Source organism: Carcharhinus amblyrhynchos, chromosome 12 (assembly GCF_965287045.1).
Source record: "Carcharhinus amblyrhynchos chromosome 12, sCarAmb.v2.hapA, whole genome shotgun sequence".
Lineage (NCBI taxonomy): Eukaryota > Metazoa > Chordata > Chondrichthyes > Carcharhiniformes > Carcharhinidae > Carcharhinus > Carcharhinus amblyrhynchos.
The window spans coordinates 19,487,731-19,504,239 of NC_137335.1; the positions used below are offsets into that span (position 1 = coordinate 19,487,731).

The 16,509-nt window shown below is 40.1% G+C and overlaps 1 protein-coding gene across 1 annotated transcript in view; it reads right to left on the reverse strand.

Moving 5' to 3' along the window:
* dhx57 (DEAH (Asp-Glu-Ala-Asp/His) box polypeptide 57) overlaps positions 1-16,509 on the reverse strand; it is a 76,126-nt gene that overhangs the window by 9,687 nt on the left and 49,930 nt on the right. Inside the window, exons 16-22 of the mRNA XM_080200164.1 lie at positions 15,051-15,224; positions 13,308-13,508; positions 11,152-11,428; positions 7,030-7,125; positions 5,732-5,815; positions 5,495-5,632; positions 3,281-3,355 (exon numbers count right to left, since the gene is read on the reverse strand). Of these exons, the coding sequence (XP_080056290.1) occupies positions 3,281-3,355; positions 5,495-5,632; positions 5,732-5,815; positions 7,030-7,125; positions 11,152-11,428; positions 13,308-13,508; positions 15,051-15,224 (1,045 nt within the window). The remainder of the gene's footprint in view (positions 1-3,280; positions 3,356-5,494; positions 5,633-5,731; positions 5,816-7,029; positions 7,126-11,151; positions 11,429-13,307; positions 13,509-15,050; positions 15,225-16,509) is intronic.

Sequence of the window (16,509 nt, forward strand, 5' to 3'; positions counted from 1 at the left end):
TTAAATATGTGTTGTCTGACTCTTGGCCTTTTGCCAATGGGAACAGTTTATTTACTCTGTGTTGATCCCTCATGATGTTGATCACCTCCATCAAGTCTAAGCTTAACTTCTACTTCTCAGCAAACAATCCCAGCTTCTACAGACTGAGGTCCCTTGTCCCTGGAACCATTCGCCTGAATTTTTTCTAAGTCTGCTCTAAAGTCTTTATGAAGTGTGGTGCCCAGAAGTAGGAACATAACTCCAGTTGAGATCAAAACTGTGTTCTATAAAGGTTCATCATAACCTCCTTGCTTTTGTACTCCCTCCATATCTCTATTTATAAAGCTCAAGATCTCTTTTTAATCACTTTCTCAACTTGGCACTGTTACAGCACCTCTTTGGAATTGCACCCTTTACTTCATATTGTCTTTCCTCATTCTTAGTAGATTTTCATAGACATTTACAGCAAAGAAGCGTTTACGTTGGACAACAAAAATCTGACTACACTAATCCCATTTTCCAGCACTTGGCCCATAGCCCTGGAGGTTATGGCAGTTATAGTAAATATCTAAATATCAAACTGTAAAACCTTGCACTCGCCACGTTCATCAATTCCACCGACTTATGTCCCCTTGAAGGTTATCGCCATCTTTCTTACAGTTTACTACACTTCCAAATTCTGTGTCATCTTCAAATTTCAAAATTAAGCCCACATCATTAATGTAGAGCAAGAAAAGCAGTTGTCTCAATACTAACTCTTGGGAACATGATTGTATACCTTCTCCCAGTCTGAAAAACAACCATCCACCACTATCCCATCTTTCCTGTTACTCAGGCAACTTTGTATCCACTTGCCCTTTTATTCCATGGGCTTCAACTTTATTTGGCACATTTTTCAAACGGTTTTTGAATCGATATACATCATATCAATCTTATTACCCTCGTTACTACTTCATCAACTTAGTTAAGCGCCATTTGCCTGTAACCAGTCCATGCTAGCTTTTTTTAATTATCCATATTGGTCCAAGTGACTAATAATTTTGCTCAGAAATGTTTTCAAAAGCTTCATTATATGTGTCAAAACTAGTTGATTCTTAATGAAGGTAGCCATAATACAAATACCCTATGTGTTTTTGTTACATTGCCATACTATTCCTTAGAAAGTTAGGGAAAGATGGTTGACTTCCTCCCTGCCAATAAAATGAATGTCCTAGGTGATATATGCAGTGCATAGAAGATTGAATACAAACTTAAAAGCAATGCCCAGACATCTGGTCTACCTATTATAAAAAGGACAAGTATACTGGATGAAGGTGCAAAAATGACTTATAGTAATGATTTGAACTGAGAGATTTTAACTATCCAAAATACTTAACAAGCTGGAGGCTTTTCTTCACTAGAAAGAGAGGCCAAGTTATGGCCAACAGCAATCTTTGAAACTATGAAGAATTTGACGGGAAGATGCCAGGAAAAATGTTTCTAATTGTGAGGTAAACCAAAAGTAGTGGCCATAAATTCAAGGTAGTCACTAATAAATTCAATATAAAGAAGTTAGGTGAAACTTTTAATTTAGTGGTAGAATATGAAACCACATGGAGTGATTGAGGCAAATAGCTTAGATGTATTTAAGGGGAATGCTAGGTAAGTACACATGGGCAAGAGGAATAGAAGGATTGAACGATGTGGGAAGAAGTTCAAATGAAACATATACAACAGCAGAGACAGTTGAACCAAATGGCCTGCTTTTGTGCTCTAAATACTACAGACATTGAACAATAGGATGGACATTTGAATTTGCAATTTGCCACACAGCAAACACAGCTGTGTTCTCTGTGGAGCTAAAGAGCAAGGAAAATTGACGGGGATTAACACTGAAGGGTGTTATTCCTCAGAATATTGGAGTATTTTCTATATGGTGAGTCTCGAGGTACTGTGGAGGAGTAAAGACATTTGGGAGTCCAAGTATACACTTAAAATTTCTGCCTTGCCATCATGAAATAGTGCAGAATAGAGGACAGACCCTTTTCCCTAAGAGAATAACAAAAATAAAACCAGCCATTTTAAGTGAATCTTGCACACCTTCTAGTGGCCATCTATAGAACAGCAGATGCTTGGAAGTCAACTTGCTTGTTCCCTAGACTACGATCAAACCTGACAAGAAAAAGGTAGCTGTGATGGAGGTCGATGTGTAACAGAAGCAACGAGCAACAAGTTACAAGAGAAAGGGGCAAGTTTGACACGTTTAAGATAATCATTTTGCAATGTATCTGAAGAGAAAATGAATTGTCACACAGAATAGTAAATTTCATGTGTTCAGTTCACTTTCTGTATGGTTGAGACTTTGGTCACATGGAACAAGTTTTGGGACATCTGCTACACTTTGCATCAGCTCTTGACTCAGTTGCAAATTGAGACATCTGTGTGAAAAGCCAGGTGTTCTATTCATCTAAATAGCTGATCTGCACCTCAACATCTTTGAGGGAAACTGTTCCAGATTTCTTTCCACTTGCCTGAATTAGAAAAAGTGCTTCCTCACATAACCACTGAACAACTGTGCTCTAATTTTAAAGTTATGCCCCCTTGTTATTTGTCCACCAAAGGAAAGTTTCTCCATATATCAAAACTTTTACCATTTTAAACATCAATCTCTTGAACTCAATCAAAGAAATACAAGCCAAGTTTATGCAACCTATCCTTCTAATTTAACCCTTTTAGTATTTGTATTACTCTGGTGTACCTGCGCTGCACTCCCTCCATGGCCACTACATACATCTTCCCGGAGATGCAAAACCCATAAATGAACACAGTTCTCCAGATGGGGTTAGACAAGAATCTGTTCAACTGCAACAGAACATGCATTTATATTTCTGCCACCTTGAAATAAAGGCCAACATTACATTATCAGGGCCCCACTGGTTTTAATAGTGTATACTAGGACTCCCAAATCTCCAGTTCCTCGAGACTCACCATATAGAAAGTACTCCAATATTCTGAGGAATAACACCCTTCAGTATTGATCTTTGTCAATTTTCCTTATTCATTCGTTCCAGAGAGAACACAGGCCATGCTTAAAATGATGTCTTTGCTCAGACCTTTGGAATTAGAAATCAGAGCTTGGTGCAGCTTTTTTCAGCACGAATTTTAATAAAGAAAAATTCTGACGTCAAAGTTTTACCATCCTTTAAAATGGAAGCTGTGCTCCTTTTTTCAGTCAACCCATCTGAGCTCGCAAAAAACAAAATTAAGCATTTTTACTCTAATTAAATTGTACGGTTACATTTTTAAAAAATTCCGAACTGACCTGGACTACATTTGGATAGAGGGCAGCACACAGTATTGCTGAAATTAACTTCATGTTTTCTGCATTGGAGTTCGCCTAAAATAGAAGATCAAATTGACAAAACAGAACTAGACATGACATGATGATTAAAACAAGCAAGCATTTAAAAAAAAACTTGCTACATATGTTTTTACATATATATTAGAAATGTATCTATATACACAGACATATATAATGCACATTGCTAAAATATTAGAACTATAGCTGGTAGATAATTGATATTAAACTCTAGAGGTATTGAAGAAATTATTGAAGAAACCAAAGATCGAACAGTTATTGTCCAAAAATAAAATCCAGTTTATAGACGATAACCAATCTGATACCCCACACACTGAAAAACAACAGAAGCCTTGCTATTTATCTCCTGTCATCCCTTCTCCACCAATTTGGCAATTCCCACTTGGATATTATTTCTCTGATGACACTCTTTGGTTCTTGGCCCAAGTGATTTCTTGGTGAGTCTTGTTCAGCAACTCTGACCTCAATCTTGTATCCACTGACGTCCATTAACAGCAGTGCTGAGTGGAAAGTGATAGGAAGGATTAAGCTCACCTTTTTCCAGCTAACTACACTTCCTTATTTAGGGCCCACTGCTACTGCTCCTGACTGAGCGAAACACAGGATGTGTCTGCAACCCTTCTCTTCAGCATGGTTGATTGCTACAAGACACGCTTGATTATTAGTTGAGGCATTAGCAGGGAGGACATGAAGGGATGGCAACATGAGCTCAGCTAGGGCATGCATCTAAAAATTACCAAGCAGTCTGTATTATACCAGATAGGAAAATTGGAATAATAGGCCATTCAACCCTTTTAGCCTATTGCACTATTCACCTAGATCAACTCCATCTGACTTATCTTTGCTCGAGATTCCTTCATACCCTGTCTAACACAATTCTATTAATCTCAGTTAGGAAATTTTCAATTGACCTGGCCTCTACAGCTTTTTCAGAGGACAGAGTCCCAGATTTACACTATCTATTTTGTGAAGAATTGCTTCCTGACATCACCCTGGAATGGTCTATGTTTTTTTTTAAACATCAGGCACTAACACAAATTTGCATTATACCATGAGTCAAGGAAGTATACATGTAAAGGGACTCAGAATGGTTTGGAACCAAAGATCAGCAGATTGGAGTAAGGTACAGACAGAGTTATAAAGCACCTAAAATATACTGCTTGCATGGAGTACATATAACCACGATTAGAGAATTTAGACATGTATTTTTGAAAACATATTTTGTATTTAAAGCCTTTGTTAACAACATAATGCTCATAAGGCACGATGGGGCGTAGTTAAGAAAAAGAACTACGTTTGTTAAAGCACAATATTGCTGCTGAGCAAACGAAGAGATACAATTCTTATCAGGAGGCTCCAGATAGCCCTTCTGAATGGGATACGCATTGAACCAAGGACACATGGGTTTCCTCTGGGTGCTCTGGTATCCTCCCACAGTCCAAAGATGTGTGGGTTAGATTGATTGGCCACGCTAAAATTGCCTCTTAGTGTCTTGAGATGCGTAGGTTAGTGGGATTAGTGGTTAAATGTGTGGGGCTATGGGGGTAAGGCCTGGGTGGATTGTGGTCGGTGCAGACTCGATGAGCCAAACGGCTTCTTTCTGCACTGTAGGGTTTCTATAACTCTATGACACCGGATAAGAGGATCCGGTAAACATCAGGAGACTATGAATAAGTCCCTGAAGATTCATGAGCTGATCACGCAGGCCCATGCTACCCAGGAATTAATGGCCGCGGTATATAATCAACACTTGTAATGATTGGCTCATACCCAACTGGACTAGATATAATTGCAGGACTAAGAGTAATGTAATTTCAGAGTTGATTTGGAACTGACCCATATCGCTCTCCCTCGTATGTTGACCAAGCTTGGAAAATAAAGAATGTCTTTTACCAGAATACTGTCTCCCCGAGTCTTTGTGTTAGCTGAGCCATAAATAAGAAGGGAAATCCTCCACATGAAAGCCAGCATAATACATAGGCTGAAATTTTATTGCTCTGCCTGCCACGGATTTGGAGCAGGCGAGGGGCAGGACAATGGAAATGTCCATTGACCTCGAGCTGGATTTTACAGTTTCAGGATGAGCGAGGCTGTGAAATCCTGCCTAAGTCTCTGAAAACGCTCCTACAACCTAAAAAGGAAAAACATTTCTTTAACCTCTTGGCCAGTGGCTTCAACAATTCCATCTCCTCCCTGTGGTGATATCTTCTCAATGTATCTGGCTCTCAGTCCTTCCTTCACAAAACCAATATCAGACAGCAGTTCTGCAAATTGTCTCTTCATGCTCGAAATCTCCTACAACGTGCAGAAACACATCAGAAAATAATATGAATCACTATGATTTTTGATTCATTAACTACATTTAGGTATCAGGAGAGCTAAAAGGCCACCTACCTGTAATATTCTTCCAGATAAGAAATTTTGTCTGCAGTAATTGTATCCTGCTTGAGAGCTCATCTTTAGGGCAACACTCCATCCCTACGTGGAAGATTTGAATTAAAAAATATTTATTACTTAAAAAAAATACTCTCAACATTCACACCACAAGTAATGGTTCATGATCATCTCCAAGAAGAAAATGCAGAGTGAGGTCACCTTCCCTTGATGTTCAATGGCACCACCATTGCCAAGACCCCATCATCAGAATTCTAGATAGTTACCACAGACCAGAAGCTGGGTTATACCAACTACATTAACAAGAAGAAACAAGACAGAGTTTGAAGGCTCACTTCCTAATGCATTGCCACCATTTAGAAGAGTCAGGTGAGTAGTGTCGCTCTTTTGATATTGGCTTCTTCTGCCACAAATACATTATGACTGTGGTATTTGCAATTTACATGATGTACAGCAGTAACTCAGCCAATATACTTTACACCTCCACCATCAAAATGGGCATTAGCAGCAAAATCATGGCAACATCAGCAGGAAAGTTTTGTTGAATCTTTCTAAAGCTCTGGTTAAGTCTCAATCAAAGGACTGGGTCCAATTTTAGGTAGTGTATGTTAGGACCCGAGGGTCCTTGAAAGGGTGCATTAGAGATTGATCAGATTTGTTCAGGGTTGAATTTGATAGAGGTGCACACGATGATGGCAGGTTTGCATAAAGTAGACAGGGTAAAACGGTTCCGATTGGCTGATAGCACAAGGACGGGGAGACACAAATTTGCACCAATTTAAGGTTTTGGGCAAGAGATGCAAGGAAGAGCTCAAAGCGAATGGTAATGACTTGGAATTTGCTATTCACAAAGTGGCGGCAGTGAAAACAATCAATAAATTCAAAATAAAAATTAGATGGACACTTGAAGGAAATAAACTTGTAGAGCTACAGAGATTGAGGGGGGATGTGAGATTGACTGGACTGAGAGTCGGACTCGATAGGCTCCATCTCTTCTGTAAGTTACTCTTATGACCATTGCTTTCCTCATCTCCTTTAAGGCATGTACCGATCTGAACACATATCACACTTCACTAGATGCAAATCTTGGAGATCCCTAACTAAAACCATTAGGAGAAAATGAAATGAGACTTCCCTGTGTTATTCACACCCACAAGGATAATTTTTTAAAAAACATGAAGTTACATTGGGAAGAGGTAGGGAGGTGTACTTGGATGTTAGAATTACTGTAACTTCTAATCCTTCATAGGAATGAGTAATGTTGAGGACAATTCACAGGGAGTGCTCAGGAGTCTTACCTTGTAGGCTTGGAGAAAAGCAAGAAAGTCACTGTGAGCCACAGCAAATTCCAACTTCTTCACCTTGGCTTCTTCTCTCTTATCCCATGGAGAAACCTTTCAACAGCACAAAATTTTATTTAAAATGTATTTATCAATTAATAACTGCATTTGATTAAAATACTTAATTACAAACATTAGTGTTTTATTCTCTTGATCATCCCCAAGGTTTCATTTTCTTTGCTGCTCTAAGAAAATTGCAGTTAAAATCAAAAATCCTGAAAATCATTTTGAGTTTAACCCAGTTTTTCACATCTCTCTACAAACTGTGGATGTTCCAATTAGGTGTCAACCTAGGCTCTGTGGTAACATTCTCACCTCTGAAACAGATGGTGTTGATTTCAGTCCCACTCCAGGAATTTGAGGGTAATGAAGACTGACGCTTCAGTTCAGTATTAAGGGGGAGTGGCACAATTGGAGGTGCATTTTTAAGATGAAACTTTAAACTGAGAGCCTGATTACCCTCACAGATGGTCAAAGATCCCCATGACGCTACTTTGAATAAAAGCAAACAAGTTTTTCCTGATGTCCTGGCCAATATTCAACCCTCAACTAACACTTAAAAAGAAAAAGAGGATAGATTCTCTCATCACTTTAACAGATAAATATTCAGCAGCTAAAAACTGATTTATAGTCTTGGTTGATGTTGTCTCATGTGTGATGTTAGACTCTCTTGATTTGTATAACTGATTGTCTTCATATGAAGACAGTGTTGGAAGAATGAATGAAGATATTAGTGCACTTATCGAAGGTACTTGACAGTTCTCTTCAAATGTCAAAATTGCTTGATGACAGAGACTTCTCCATTTCAGTTTGTCCAAAGTTACTTTATCTCATGGATTGGGATCCAGCTTGCAAGCCCCAAGGTCTGCTTTCAGATTGTCTTTAAATCCAACTTGGGACGTCCTGTGGTGCAGGTTCCCATGGTCGGCTGGCTATAGAGTACTGCTTTTGGCAAGCGAAAATTCTCCATGAAAACCACATGGTCAACCCAGTGAGTCTGAGCACTGATGAACATGCGCTCAATGATTTGCAAGAACCTCAGTGCTGGGAATTTTGTCCTGTTACCTGATGTTGCAAATAGATATCAGACAAGGAAGATGGAATGCTTCCTGTTGTTTTAGGTGATGCTGGTTAGTTGCCCAAGTTTTGCACCCACAAAAAAGTGATGAAATAATCAATACCTGGTAGACTTTGATCTTTGCTTTGAGAAAAACTTCATGTCTGTAAGTGAGCCTGACAAAAGCGGAGCTCGTCTTTGAGAGCTAATGTTGGCACTGTCAGCCAGTGTAATGTTACGAGATAATACTGCCAAGAAGGCAAATCTTCTGTACTAAGTGGAGGGGGTATGTTGTTGATAGTGGTTGTGGGGCCTCCGAATATGTGGCCAATGGAAGGTTAGTACAAGATCTCGGTCTTCTTGTCAGGCCAAAGTATTATCAGGCTAAGGCAAAGCAATTAGCAAGCAGCTGAATGTTTCCCAGAGTATGTGCTATTCAGCAACTGTTCAGTAAACATTGCACAAGCTTCGAACCTTTGCAAATTGCAGAGATTGCCTGCCATATGTCCTGAATTGAATGTGAACTCCTGTGTCAAGTGAATATGTACAGGAGCATAGTGTAAAAGTATATGGGAAACAGCTTGACAAATAGATAGCCTTGCTTGGTGCAACTGGTGACAAGAAAGGCACCTGATGGCATAACACTTTGCATCACGCTGGCTATTATACCATCGTGAAACAAGCAACTGACACTCATCACATTTTTAGGGCAGCCATATTTGTACAGAACCATAGGCTTTGCTGGTTTACTCTATCAAAAGCCTTGATCAGGTCAAAGAACACCATATAGGAAATCCCTATTCTGTTCTACAAAGACCATGTTCATTGTTTCCTGTGCTGCACAGAAGCAACACTGTGAATCCGGGTATGAAATATCAATAAGGTGAGCAACAATCTGATTAAGAATAACCCTTGCAAGAATTTTTCCAGCCATTGAAATAATTGATTACACAATATTACTTACTCCCTTTCCATTTAGAGATATTAGTTATGGAAACAATCCTTGTAATAGTGCCCTGGTTCCAGAATAGACAGGAGAGACTAGTGAGATTCCCAACCACACGAGTCTCTCTGTACTTGAACACTTCAGGTGGAATTCCATTAGCTCCGGGTGACTTACCCTTAGAGCCTTTATAGCCTCCGTGTCTTCTTCTTGAAGAGCAAGTTCTTCCAGAGTGCAGTGCTGTGGAAGTGACTCAACAATATCACTGCACACAATGGATTGTTGATTTAGGAGATTACTGATGTGGTTTGCCGAGTGGGCGAGCGAGCGAGAGAGAGAGGAGAGAGAGGGAGAGATAGAGGAATCACGAGCTTTCGGAGCGCTGCTCCTTCATCGGATGAGTGGGAGGTAGGTTCACAAACATGGCATATATAGGGTAGGACACAATTGCAAGATAATTACAGATTGGAATGTGAAGAATGGTTGGAATGCAAGTCTTTACAGGTAATCAAGTCCAACATGTACCAATTTTTGGATCTGCAGTACATCCGTGTTGTTTACAGTTTCTCTGCTTTCTGGAAGACTGTATTTGCAATGGTTAGATCAGATCTGCTGCACTTCAGAGGTAAGGAGCTTGCCATTGGATTTTGCTCTGACAATACCATCGTGTCCTGGTACTCCTCTCCGAGTATTACAGTCAGTGCACACATCAAGAACGATGAGTTTGTCCTGATGGGGTGCTCCTCAACTTATCTTGCTGAGGTGTTCATAGAATTCTTCTTTGAAATCACCTGTCTGTATCATTGCTGGAGCCTAAGTCTGTTGCATGTTAGTTACTGGTAAGACCTAAGGGAAGAACCACGAGTTGATTGCCATTTCCCATAGGAAGGAAGTCAAACTTGTGTACTAGTTCAGATAGAATGGCAAAGCTCAGGCCCAACTGTTGAGGCCAGTCCTTGGACTTGCCAATCCAACAGAATGTGTAGCCTGCGCTAATCGGTTCAAAGTTGAGATTCCTCAGCAAGCCCGATTCTGTTAAGGGCTGATGTCGTAGCTGCCCAGCATTATGGCTTTGAGAGTTGTTCTGCTATTCCGCAAATTGAGCTTCATACGATAGCAGGCCAGTTCTGTTTTTGGTAGACTGTGCTCCACTGTAAGGGAACGCTGAGGAATCAGCCCAGCAACAAAACTGAAGGTCTACAGCACCGTGGTACTCACTACCCTCCTGTATGCCTGTGAAACGTGGACTGTGTATCGAAGGCATGCAAGACAGCTCAATCATTTCCACATAACTTGTCTTGTGGAAGTCTATCATTAGTCCACACACTGCTGATGAGAGCGCAGACCTGGTGGGCAGGTCATGTCATCCTTATGCCAGACTAGCGCATACCTAAGCAGCTCCTTTTTGGGGACTCTCTGCTGGAAGACGTTCGCATGGAGGGTATAAAAACACACTGAAGGCCTCCCTGAAGTCGCTTGACATAGATACGACCACCTGGGAAATGCTGGCACAAAAATGCCCTACATGGCGCTGCCTCATCCACAAGGGCTGTCAAGTTTATGAAGCAAAGTGCAATGCTGAAGCACAACTTAAGCATGAGCTGCGCAAGTCCACAGTCACCAGTGCAATAATTACGCTGCCCACACAAGTCTGCCCAATATGTGCCAGGACATTCCATGCCCGAATTGGCCTGATCAGTCACTTCTGGACACACTGCATCCAGCCTCAAAATGACTAATGGTGTCGAGGTCCTCATCGACGACGATGGACAAACAGTAGTCTTTCTCTCTACATTTCAACATGCGACTGGAGAACCAGCCAGGTATAGTAGCCTGGCATTCCATTCTCCAGGGCTGCTCTGTTGCCTCAGCAGGATACAAATTCCACCAAAATGTGCACTTTGGGGTTTATAACCATGAACTAATTACTTCACAACAATACAGCAAAAAGGATTAAGCAGAATAGCTGCTAAAAGTAAACAATAAAGTACTATTGCATATCAAAATATTTCAGTAGAAGTTATTGTTTCAATGTGTTTCATGTATGTTAGCACAAGTCTGAAGTAGCAATTTTACTTACAAAAGGGGATTTAAAGGCCAAGCTGGCTGCAATGGTCAAAGCAGGATCAAGGCAACGGAAGATGGCACCAAACAACATTAATTTTCCAATGCGGACATCTACTGGCAAAAAAGCTAAATGATACCCCAAGGGAGTGAGTGTTTCATCTGATGTGAGGGCCCCGAGGTCCTGCAGCCGACTCTTAGCTGCTTTCAAACCTTCTTCCATGGGTAGCTCAACCAGACGCGAAAGAACAGATTCCAAATCATGGTTTGCAAAAATATCCAGAACTTTGATCCTAGGCAAAGAGAAAAGAAATAACTGAAATTCATTTTTAAAAATTCTACATAATCAACACCATGTAGTATGGTCCAGAATACTTACTACAAAATGACTTCAAAGACTGCAGTCAAATGATAACTTAGTCCAGTCCGGTGAGGGTGGGGGGTGGAGTGGCGGGATGGGAAACACTTGTAGTTTAAACATATGACACCAAACTGAAAGGGCTTATATTCAATATCACATTTTGAAATAAAAAGCAGAAGGAAAATGAGCAGATAAATTATTTTGTTGATGTAGTTTACTTTAGCAAAGTAACTATTATTATTTCCCTTCAGCATTCTCACCACAATGTTACCTCTGCCACACTATAGTGCAGCACTGAGGGAATGCAGCATTGTCAGAGGTGCTTGCTTTCAGATGCAATATTAAACCAAGACTCTGCTCTCTCAAGTGGATATAAAAGATCTCATGGGATTACTTCCAAGAAGAGCTGGAGAGTTTGCCAAAATTTATCCTTCAACCAAAAATCGCTGAAGCAGATCTGGTCATTATCTCTGTTTCTGGGACAGCGCTGTTTACAAATTGGCTACCATATTTCCTACACTACAATAATAAATACATTGCAAAATTGGCTCAAAAGTGATTCCAGAATTTTCTTTATTTTCTTCTAACAAGAAAGCAGACCATATAGCTATGATTGCAGCGGTCTGGTCTCCATATTTAATAGCATTCACATTCATAGGAATACACTGATGAGAATACTTGTTCAACGGATTGCCAATGATGAATAACAAGGTCTAGTTCAATTTGACACCTCGAACCAACTACTTCTTGAGCATATGAAGTCTTTCCTCAGTTTCTCAGTGTGCACCTTTCACTTGTGCTTGTCAGTCCCAATTGTTGCTACAAAATTGCAAACCATTCTGCACAATGGAACATTATCTACAGCACAAGGACAAACTAAATAAACATCTACATCTTATAGAACCAAAAGAGATGACCATTTGGTCCATTGCGCCTGTGCCATCTCTTTGAAACAGCTATTCAATTAGTTCCACTTCTCCGCTCTATCCCATAACCCTGAAAAGTTTTCCTTTTCGAGTTTAATTCCAATTCCCTCATGAATGTTATTGGTGAATCTGCTCCTGCCACCCTTTCAGATGGTGCATTCCAGACCATAGGAACAAATCATCCCTTGTTAAAAAAATTCTCATCTCCCTGCCGGTTCTTTTGCTAATTATCTTAAAATCTTTACCAATCCTCTTACCAGTTGAAACAGTTCATTCTCATCTACTCTTAACATCAAACACACAGTATTGTGGATTGCAGCAGAGTGGAGTTTGGTTTGACACTGCCCACATTCAGTTCATTTTGGGGTTTGTATAGGTTGCTGTACAGAGAATGTACATGCTATGTGTCAGCCATGGATCAGTTGGTAGCCTTCATGAGTCAAAAGGTTTTGGGTTATAGTCCCACTCTTAAGGTCTTGATCACAAAATCTAGGCTGACACTCCAGGTTAGGGCTTGCCTTTCAGATGAGACGTTAAATTGAAGCCTCTCTCTTGTGTGGATGTCAAAGATTTCATGGGAACACTTCGAAGAGAAGCAGGGATACTTCCTTCGTAAAATTCTTCCCCAAATCATCAGCATTAAAAACAAATGATCCAGTCATTATCACACCACTGGTGGAATCTAACTGCTTACAAATTTGCTGCCACATCAAAAATACTTCTATGTTAGTGTTTTGGGACCCCAAAGTCTTGAAATATGCAACAGACATGCAAATTCCTTCTTTCTACATTTTAAACAGCTGCAAATTTAAGTTAGAATCAATATTTTTCTTCATACACAGTTATTTTGTAACTATTGCGACTCCATAAATAATTCTTCCCAACCTTAGGCAAAGTTGTTCCAGAGGCACTCTCTTAATCTCAGGCAGCTGCTGCTCCTGGAGGTGGTGATGGTACCAGTGACTGGTAAACAAGTGAAAGCAGATCCCTGAAGCTACACGCCCAGCTCGACCCTTCCTCTGCTGGGCATTAGCTCGCGATACCCAGGTGTCCTCTAGGCTCTCCATCCCTTTGCATGGATCATACCTGCAAGTCAATAAGCATATGACACATCAGACGAGACTGACTGCACTCCCATACAGCATTGAGATTTCAAATTTGAGGACAAAAGCTAAAATACTTTGCAGCACAAATGATGTTGAATGTATCAGAGAAACTGGATTAATCGGATAGTTCTCTCAAAGGGCTGACAGAGGCACGATGAAACAAACACCATTATGTTTGCTGGAAGATTCTGTAATTATATGAAGATCAACCTTATTTATCTCCCAACTGTCCTGGACATACGTGGTTACTTGTTACCTTCTTTTCTGACCTCTGTAAGCACTCCACATCCTCAATATTAAATTGATTTCCATCCTCTGGGTTTAGTCATGCTTCTATTACATTCCAGTTACATTGCTGTTCCCTAATGCTACGATGTGGAGATACTGGCGTTGGACTGGGGTAAACACAGTAAGAAATCTCACAACACCAGGTTAAAGTCCAACCAGTTTATTTGATAGTAAACCCACAAGCTTTCGGAAACGTTGTTCCTTCGTCAGGTGTGTGGAAAGCTCTGATCAGAGAAGGGCATACAAAGGCACACACAGTTTACAGATTAAAACTGTGTTTACAGTTTAAACTGTGTGTGCCTTTATACGCCCTTCTCTAATCAGAACTTTCCACACACTTGACGAAGGAACAGTGTTTCCGAAAGCTTGTGGGTTTACTATCAAATAAACTGGTTGGACTTTAACCTGAAATTGTGAGATTTCTTACCCTAACGCTACAACAGCTTCCAGTTCTAGTAACTTAGTACCATTGCTTCTATCATACATGAATAAGTTACTTTTTGGAGATTTGTCTCATTGTGTGTTCCAGTGTCTTTTTTTTCTGGGTCTTAGTATTAGTAAGTTTCTGGACTTCTGTATTCACATCCACTCTAGGATTGGATTACTTCTCTGCTCTCCCCCCACTCATCTATTTAAAACTAATTCCAGTTGCTGTATCAATGTTCATGGAAAATCTTTCTTCCTCCTTGAATTAGATGCAGGTATCTCACATGGCAGTTCTAACTATTTTGAAAGTGTTCTCAATCATTTAGGAAGGTTAAAACTGGTGTTCTCAGAGCACAGGAGTTGATTCGACCCATCATGCCCGGGACAGCTCTTTGAAATAACTTTCCAATTATTCCTGCTCTGCTGGAATTTCTCCACGGCCCTAAAGTTTGCACATTCACCATCCTTTCAGGTTGTGCATTCCCCATGTTGTGCAAAAGGAAATGGTCTTTTCATTGTCTCTCTGGTTCTTTTGCTCCAGTTTCATAGCCACTCGTACACATCCTTGGTTTACCCCAACCAGAGTATCAGCCTCCTTATAAATTCCTGACTTGATGTATTGCCAAGAGCACTAGTCAGTTAGATTCCAGATTAAGACCTACCCAAACCAACGGCAGTGATAACCCTGGACATAAGATGGTTGTCTTTGCAGGATTGAAATTTTGCTCAAGAGGTTAAGAGATGGCACTCTAACCCAGTTTTACTATCTCCATTAAGTCTTAAATTATTTTGTAATATTATTCTGTACCTCTTTTCTTTCATCTTGCCAGAATCAATAACATAAACAACATCATCAATGGTGACTGAAGTTTCAGCAATGTTGGTAGAGATTATGATCTTGGTGGTTCCTTTAGGAGGACGCAAGAAGACAGCTTGTTGTTCCTCACTGGATAGTGAAGAGTGCAGTGGGTGTATAACACACCTGGAAGAGAACAGTCAGTTTATTTCATTGTCAATGAAAAACATTCATTGGCAATACTGTTTTGCCATGAATTAATATACGAGAAATTCTGAAACAGCAACATCAAGTTAGATTTATTATTGCCCACAAAAACATAGTTTAAAAATAACTTGTATATTGGTACTGAACTTTCTCCACTGAAAATGCCAGAGTGGCGACCTCACCATTATTGGTTTGGTACCAGCTGCTGGAACCCAGGGTGGTCTGTTATGATTTTCTTTTTTGAGTGTTTTTGGATTCTGCAGATCAACTACTGTTAACCTATAACCAAAATTTAAAACTTCCACAAGTAGATGATCAGCTGTCCATATCATATGGATCCTACACCAAAATGCAAATTACACATGCGGTATAGTGAAATTGATTGAGAACAAGATATAAAATGGAACAAAGAAGACTTAATAACTATTGATGTGGCAGCTTTTTTGAAATTCAAGTATACCATATCTACAGGCTTCACCTTGCTTGTTATGCCCTCAATGAACTCAAATTAATTAAACATGAATTCCCTTTCACTAAACCCTGTTAAGTCTGCCTGATCATATTACGATTGTCCTGCTATAACCTCCTTGATAATGGATTTAACAATTTCCCTATGACAAATGCTAGGCTAATTGGCCAATAGCTTCCTGCTTTCTAGCTTTCTCCTTTCTTGAATAAAGATAATTTGCTATTTTTCAAATCCAGTGGGACTCTTCCAGATTCCAAGAAATTTTAGATGATCATTGCCAACACCTCTACTATTTCTGCAGCCACTTATTTTAAGACTCTTATGATGCAGGCCATCTGCTCCTAGGGACTTGTCAGCCTTTTGGTCCAATCATTTTCCCAGCAGTTTCCCCTGATGATGGTGATTGTTTTATGTTTCTCTCTCCCTTTCACCTCTTGATTTTCAAGTAACAGCACAGTGGTTAGCACCAGAGACCCGGGTTCAATAATGGCTATTAGATCATTTTTTTTCCCATCTGGGCTGACAACTCATCAATTTTGTTAGCAAGGCTGCTTGCACTCAGACACAGTCTTTATCTTTCACCATTTTTGCAATTTCTGGCCTGATCTGCTGATGGGCTCTCCCTCCGAAACACGGACTATTATCCAGATTGCTACCTTGCTGTATTACCTCACTTTTTCTTTGATTTACACATCTCTTCTCACACATCCCTCTCCTCCCACCACGTACTTCAAAGCCCTCTCCACTTCCCTAGATATAGGACTTGCCAGAATGGTTTAGGTGAGGACCATCTCA